We start from the raw sequence: 8,262 nt of genomic DNA, 5'->3' as shown, positions 1-8,262 counted from the left end.
CAGCCCAGGTACATGCCCTTGACCGGAATCGAACCTGGGACCTTTCAGTCCACAAGCCGACGCTCTATCCACTGAGCCAAACCGGTTTTGGCAAGAATTATTTTTAAAAAATAATAAATAAAGGCAGAAGAGAAGTATCCTGAGGCTTTCAGGGACTGCCTGTGTTGTGTGTTCCTTTGAGCTCAATACATTTGAAGAGGGAATTTATCGTCAAATTGCTTAGGATACTATCCCATTTGTTTTTATATATACATAATTTTACATACAAATTTTGTTTTTCTAATTGTAAACATTTAAAAATCATTAAAAATACAGGTGAGAAAAAGCTGTTTATAATCATACCTATCAGAGAAATATTTGTTGATCTTTTGTTACTAACATCCTTTCTTTGTGTTGTTTTATAACATTGAGATCATACTGAACTTACAATTTTGAATATTGATTTTTTTTAACTTACTATTTTATCAAGTCAATAAAAATTCGGCAACCTTTTAGTTTTTATTATCCAGTTACATATGGCTTATAAAGTTTATTGTTAAACTATCTGAATTTTATTATTGAAGAAATAATGAAAACTTATATTATTTCTGCTCTCAAATTCATAGTATCAAAGGTACCAGAAAAACAAATTATGAAGCAAAGCCTCATAAAGCATTTGATGGGATTATGCTTTTTGAGTTCCATTCTTCATTAATTTATGATTATAAATATTTTCCATGCTAGTATGCAGCCATAGTCACTTTCCTAGACACAGAACTAAGACAAAAAATTATCTCTTCTCTCTCTTGCTGAAGGTGATTGGAGGCAAAGTAAAGAAGCCTGGCAAACGTGGTCGGAAGCCAGCCAAAATTGACTTGAAGGCAAAACTTGAGAGGAGCCGGCAGAGTGCAAGAGAATGCCGGGCCAGAAAGAAACTGAGGTATCAGTATTTGGAAGAATTGGTATCCAGTCGGGAAAGAGCCATCTGTGCCCTCAGAGAGGAACTGGAAATGGTAAGAAAGTCTGTCAATAAATGCATGAAAAAAATCAACCTAAGTTTCACAGTCAAAGCATTAAAACATGAAGAAACCAGTTTTCACCTATTGATTCATTTGACAGACATGGGAAAGCATATTTATTGGTCATTCAGGATGTGGGCAAATAAGCATTTTCATACTCGACTAATAGGAGTGGAATGTACATGACTATTTCATTGAGGGAGTATTTATGATAGAAAAATAATGGAAAATAACCCAAATATACAATAATAAGGGTTTGGTTAAGTAAATGTTATTACATTCATATATTGGACTACTTTGCACCCAATAAAAATCATAGTACACCTATATATTTCTTGATATAGAAAAACATTTACAATATATTGCTAAGTGGAAAAAGCAATATAACAATATGCTACAATATGAACAGAATGATACCATTTGTTTAAACATTTATTTATTTGGCATGTTTCTTTCATTTATTCATTCAGGTTTTGGGTGGTGGCTGTAGAAATGTAAAAGAGAATAGGTAAAAGAGAATTGAAACCCCATTACTGTGAGCTCAAGGGAGGAGGTGACAGTTTGGAGAAGAGAGAAATAATAGTACCATGATCATTACAAAACTAGGACAGGCAACCTCCACTTTTTAGAAGGTATGAAAATACGGTTAGGGCATAAAGAGAGTTCAGATATACACTATTCAGTAATTTTTTTTTTTTTAGTATACTGAATTTGACTTATGCTATAATTATTTCTCACCTTCTGTAATGTAAGCCACTTGAAAGCATACTCTTTGGAGAAATTAATCTTTTCATACCCTAATTCCTAGTACACACTCCAGCACTCTGGTAGAAAGTAGATGCCCTAGCTGGTTTGGCTCAGTGGATAGAGCGTTGGCCTGTGGACTGAAGGATCCCGGGTTTAATACTGGTCAAGGGCACATGCCCTGGTTGTACGCTCCGTCCCCAGTTGGGGGCGTGCACAAGGCAGCCAATCAATGATTCTCATCATTGATGTTTCTCTCTCTCTCTCCCCTTCTCCCTTCCTCTCTGAAATCAATAAAATTATATTATAAAAAAGGAAGTAGATGTTTAGTGAATGTTTATGAAAGAGAGAAAGGAATTACAAAAGTATTTATTTTAGGAATAGAAGTAATAATGTGATCATTAGCCAAAAGAGATGAATTCTAATTGGTAGCGCACTGTGGGGAGACATTCTTTTAACCAGAGGGGCCTTTTTAATCTGAGCAATACTCCAGTATGTCATCAGAAGATTCAGCAGCAGTTTTCCACCCTCTTGTGAAAGATGGCAGGCCTCATCCATGTCCTAGGTTGGAAATAGGAAGTACAATGGAGGATGGAATTCCCAGCAACCAATTTGACTTGTTGACATGGGAGTTCTTAGCATTTCTACCAGTGGTTCCTGAACTCTGACCAGTAAAATTTTACTTAAATATATTTCACATATTTCAGTACAAGCAGTGGTGCATGGCAATGGACCAAGGAAAAATCCCTTCTGAAATAAAGGCCCTACTGACTGGAGAAGAGCAGAGCAAATCTCAGCAGAACTCAGTCAGGCACATGAAGGCTGGGAAGACAGACGCTAACAGCAATTCCTGTGAGTACGGCACCTGGAGAGTTTCTGTGTATGTAGAGGAGGGTCTTAAGGTAGGATTTCTATTGACCACTTGCCTACGTATGACTTTTTTCCCTCTGTGTATTTATCTTTAAATAAATATAATGTTGATGTTTACAATACACTAATAAGCAATTGAAATGAATAGATTATAAATACTGACATGCATTTTACATGGGGTCTATAAAGTGCAACTGATAAATTTATGGAAATGTTTTTTTTATTATGCTGACCTACTCCATAAATGGGAGTATACCATTCTAGTTATTGTTAATAATAATACCTTTTATTTGTATTTTGCATTACAGTTTGCCAAGTATTTTCACTTAAATTAAGTATGTTAAGTATTCCCTCCAATAATTATGTGAAGGTGTTACACTTTTTATTTTATAGATGAAGAAATAGCAGAGGTGTATGTGCCAGGTCCTCACCTAGTCCAGGCTGTGTCTTGTATAGTGGCCCATCACTATAAAGAATTATTTTATTAAGGCAAAAGTCACACAACATAAAATTAACATTTTAAAGTAACAATTCAGAGGCATTTATTACATGTAAAATGTTGCGCAACCACCACCTCTATCTCGTTGCAAAACATTTCATCACTCCAAAAGAAAACCCTAAACTCATCACAGCAGTTACTCACTATTACCCTCTCCCTCCAGCCCCTGGCAGCTATGAATCTGCTTTGTGTCTCTATGGACTTATCTAATCTGGACATTTCATATAAATGGACCCTTCAGCATGTGACTTTTTGTGTCTGGCTTCTTTGACTTGGCATAATGTTTTCAAGGTTATTCACATTGTAGCATATACCAGTACTTCATTCCATTTTATGGCTGTATAATACCCCTTTGTATATGGATACCACAACTTGTTTATCCATTCATTCATTTATGGATTTTTATTTCTATCTCTTGGCTATTGTGAACAGTACTGTTATGAACATGCATGTACAAGTGTGTGTTTGGGTAACTGTTTTCAATTCTTTTGGGTATATACCTAGAAGTGGAATTGCTAGGACATATGGCAATTCTATATTTAACTTTTCCAGGAACCACACACTGTTTTCCACAGTGGCTGAAATATTTTACACTCCCACCAGCAATATATGGAGCTTCCCATTTCTCTGCATCTTTTCAACACTTTTTATTTTCCATTTTTAAAAACTATAGCCTTCCTGGTGGGTGTGAAGTGGTGCCTGATTGTGGTTTGGACTTGTATTACTCTAATGACTAATGATGTTGAACATCTCTTCATGTGCTTGTTGGCCATGTGTATATCTCCTTTGAAGAAATGTATCTTTAAGTCCCTTGTCCATGTTTTAATTGAGTTCTTTTTTATTTTATTGTTCAGTTGTAAGAGTTCTTTATGTATTATGGATTCTTTTACCAAATATATGATTTTCAGATATTGCTCCCATTCTGTAGGTTTTCTTTTTCTTGATAGTGTCCTTTGGTACACAAAAGATTTTAATTTGGAGGAAGTCCAGTTTATTTTTCTTTTGTTGTTCGTGTCTTGTATGTCATATCTAACAATCCATTGCCAAATCCAAGATCATGAAGATTGACCCTTATGCTTTTTTTCTAAGAGTTTTTTAGTTTTAGCTTTTACATCTAGGTCATTGATCCATTTTAAGTTAATTTCTCTATATGGTATGAGGTAGGGGTCTAAATTAATTACTTTGCATGTGAATATCCAGTTGTCCCAGCCCCCCATTTGTTAAGGAGACTGTACAGATTTTAGAATGAAGATGTCATGTCATTGATATTTTCATCATTGAGGTTGCTTTGGGAGCACTTGAACTAGTTATTAGGAAATATCATAAACATTTTATTTTTAAAATTTTTTTATAAAATTGAAGTACTGGCTTGTTAACTTTTATTAGATGAGGTAATATTTGCTTAATCTAAATTGAATTAAGGAAATAAAAAGTTTTCCTTCAGTCTCTATTTTAAAATAGCCTTCCTGTAGATAGCAAACTTTAAGTTTTTTTTATTGATTTTTTTGGAGAGGGGGCATGGGAAATATATAGAGGGAAACATTGATGTGTGAGAGATACGTGGATCAGTTGACTCCCCTATGCTCCACACTCCCCAGCCAGGGGTCAAACCTGCAACCCCAGCATATGGCCTATCAGGAGCTGCCCCCGCGACCTTCCAATACATGAGACGACATTCCAACCAAACTGAGCCACACTGACCAGGGCTGGATACCAAACTTTAAAAAGTTTTTTCATGCATTTTTAAAAACAGATTAAATTTCATTGACTTTAAAACCATTCTTACATTGGTAACTTTGATTTGTTTTTCAGGGTGAAGATCATATAAAATGTTGAGTCAGTGATTGAAGTCAATATCCTGATTCCTAGGAAGGATGAATAGACAAGATTGTATTACTACCTACTGCTCCACAGTCATCTCTGTAAATCTGCAGTTTCTACCAAATGTGTGATCCTGGATCTCAAAGGATTTTGCTTTAACTTTTAACACTTAGAAAAATGTACAAACATTCTGGTTGGCATTGCCACCCATGGCATTTAATATGTTGTAATGCTTGAAAACACAGGAGTAGAGAAAAATGGGTAAAGATTGTATTTTTGCACCTTAACTCCACATTGCTTTATTGGTTAATTTATATTCTTTCCATGTAATGTTATGTGTATATGTGTTTAGGTGTCACCTCCTTTCATGTTTTTGATTGCCCTGCAAAGAGAAACCAAACGGGCTGATGACTAAGTTCTTAGCCTTAAGGACCTAATTTTATTTCTTTATATGTACTTGATAACGTCTATTTTCTGCATGAACCAAGATTTCTCCTGTGAGCCATTCCAGCATAAGCTGTGAATCTGTATTAACCAATATATACATTTCTATTTTTATAATCCATAATGATATGCCAGTTTTAAATAATGTTCATGTTAACAGCGCCCATCAGGAAAGCTCTCAAGACAGCCCCTGTTTAAAACTTTTGTTGCTGTCTTCTCCAACTGCATTTAAAACAGTTTGCTAGGGCCTCATCCATACTTGGAGAATAATTATTCAAATCTTATTTTTAAACAAGAAATAACCTTTTAGGCATTTCAGAAGCATACATCATCTTGACAATCCAGGGTGTATACGTATGTATGTGTTTCTATTGTATGTCTATTGTATGTGCATGTGGGGAGGGCAGGAGTGAATGTTCACACCTATTTCCTTGTGTAGTCAACTAACTTGGAAAATTTTCCTAAAGAGAATAGATTAAAATTAGCTGCTGAGATTGAGTTTCTGCCTCAAGAGATCTGGAACAAAATGAGGGACAAACTGCTGATAGACCTAATGGCTGGAGCCATAACCAAAACACTTACTCTGTTCCTTGACATGAGTTTCCTTATGAATGTGTTCTGAGCCAGAACGAAACACCTGTAGGTGTGCATCTGGTTCAGGCCCGGCTACGCCTCCACGCCGGAGTGAAACACTGGAGCTAGAGTTACGCGCAGCACCACGCTAGGAGGTGCACAAGGGCAGAGCAGTCCTTTCCAGTTCCCATCAAAGCGACGTTCACTTCTCCCTGGCCACCAGTGGAGGGATGGTTGAGGAATCCAGCTCATACTCTGATACACTCAAATAGACCTAGGAATCTTCTGATTTCCCCATTGAGAGTCTCTCTCTTCTCTTTCCCATAGTTAAATCAGGAGTTGTGTGCCCTGTTGCTGCTAAATTATAATTGTCCTTGGCTCTAATGAAGCAAATATCTGGCTTCCAAACAAAATATGTTTTGTTATGAAATGGTCTATGAGGAGGAACATGAGATAGACCACACAGTTTCCGATAACAAGGTACTTCCCCACTCCTTCTCTTAGGCTATGCATTTGAATAAAGTGCCTCCCCTTAGCTGAGTTCCGAAAGATCTCTTGTGCTTAGGTTGCAAACTCAGATCTCTAGTCCAGTCCTGTGCGACTACTGATATACCACTAGCCCAGACTGTTGGGTCTCTCTATGTTTTGGTGGACAGGGGGGTTTAAGAGTATTTAATGTCTTTTTAGGATCACAAATACAGATAAAGGATTGTTAATATTCAGGCTTTCAGAATTTTTAAGTGTTTTAAATATAGTGTTCAGGTTGTAATGGGTCTGTTTTGCCATATGGTCTACTCAAATGTATATTTTTTATTTTGCAAAACAACCCAAGCAAGGTGTACTTACTCTGTGTTACTTTGTTTAGTACCTTTCGAATTCCCCAGAAGAGTTGTTTTCAAAGCAAACATTCCAAAATGAATGTGGCTCTTCAATGGAATGTCTCCATTATGCTTGAAGTATTTCTTCTCTGGTTGCAATTTTAAATTACAGGGTCGAATATCTGAGCTATATCTCCCCCAAATATCCCTCTCCTCCCCCCCAAGCCCCAGTACCTTTACAAGAGCAGTGACTCTGTCCTCAGGTCAGGTAGAAGATGTATAATTTGGGGTTGAAAGTAAATTACAATTTATTTGAGTTTATTCCTAAACCTATCTATTGGGTCTTTTGGAGCAGATCAAAACCAAGAGAAAGTGCCTTGGTTTTAAAAAGGAATGTTTGATTGCTTTGGGAATGTGCTCACTGCACGCTTTGGCCACTTGAAGCATGTCAATAAATGTCACTGATTGAAACAGCTGGAGCGTTTCTTTCCCCATTTCAGTTAGGGAGCAGCACACGGACACCTAGCATCTCTCATGTGCCTGGAATGACAGGCCGAGGGGGCACAGCGAAGGGTGAGGACCGGTGAGCATCGTCCCCCTGGATCAGTGCTGTTCTCCTCGCTCTCTGAGTCAGAGGGATGTTCTCTTTTTCTTTTTCACCCACAGAAAGGAAGTTAAGGGGGGAAATATGTTTGTATATTTAGACCAGTCATAATCTGTCACTAATTTAGCATAGACCTGCCACATAATACGGTGAGTGAATATAATACAGAATAAGTCTGACCAGGTCAAGTTTTAGGATATGGTTGAAGTTCTTAAATTTTTTTTCTATTTTATCTAAAATATGTCTGTTGTATTTAAATCAGAATCTATCTTACTGCAGCAAATTCATATCACAGTTTACCAGCTAATTGGCACTATTTATCAGCTTCACCATTTAGCATTTTCTTTTATCATCTTTGAGTTATGATAGACTTGATTTGGCTTATTACAAAAAGTGTAGGTTTAAACTGGACTTGCCTTTAGTTAAAATAAAGGGAAACATAAATGCTATATTTCACAATAAATCAGTTGCTTATTGTTAATTACATATTTAGTTTTAAGGGAGAGGAAGATTACTGTTAAACCACATGGTATTTGGGGGCATTGAAGGGATTTTTCTTTCTCTGAAGAGCATTGTACAATTATATTTTTATGAAAAATAAAATATCTTCACCAGAGATATCTCAAATTGTCTGTTTCACTATACTAAACTATGTATAAGAATAAAGTAGTGAAAAGAAGTGTAAAATTTAGGCAGAAAACTTGTCTTGGATCCATTATCTGAGTCACCCTGAATTATTTAATTTTTCAGCCTGTTTCCTCATCTGTTAGAAAAAGAAGGAGGATGCCCTTGCCGGTATGGCTCACTTGGTTGGAGCATTGTCCTGTATACCAAAAGGTTGTGGGTTCGATCCCTGGTCAGGGCTCCTAGGGGAGGCAGTTGATCAATGTT

General features: G+C 36.6%; 1 protein-coding gene across 2 annotated transcripts; it reads left to right on the top strand.

Annotated features, from left to right (window-relative positions):
* The first annotated feature begins 689 nt into the window (after positions 1–689).
* CREBL2 (cAMP responsive element binding protein-like 2) lies at positions 690–7,991 on the top strand. Of its 2 annotated transcripts, none has more exons than XM_015561672.1 (3): positions 690–992; positions 2,450–2,594; positions 4,924–7,991. In XM_015561672.1, the coding sequence occupies exons 1-3, from the start codon at positions 717–719 to the stop codon at positions 4,926–4,928; spliced, it is 426 nt and encodes a 141-aa protein (XP_015417158.1). In that variant the 5' UTR covers positions 690–716; the 3' UTR covers positions 4,929–7,991. The 2 variants fall into 2 exon arrangements, with proteins under 2 accessions (XP_015417158.1, XP_015417157.1); XM_015561671.1 differs by having other exon boundaries at positions 2,450–2,644.
* The last annotated feature ends 271 nt before the right edge of the window (positions 7,992–8,262 follow it).

The sequence above is a fragment of the Myotis davidii genome, unplaced genomic scaffold (genome assembly GCF_000327345.1).
Source record: "Myotis davidii unplaced genomic scaffold, ASM32734v1 scaffold1017, whole genome shotgun sequence".
Taxonomy (NCBI): Eukaryota; Metazoa; Chordata; class Mammalia; order Chiroptera; family Vespertilionidae; genus Myotis; species Myotis davidii.
This window is presented reverse-complemented; position numbering and strand designations above follow the sequence as displayed.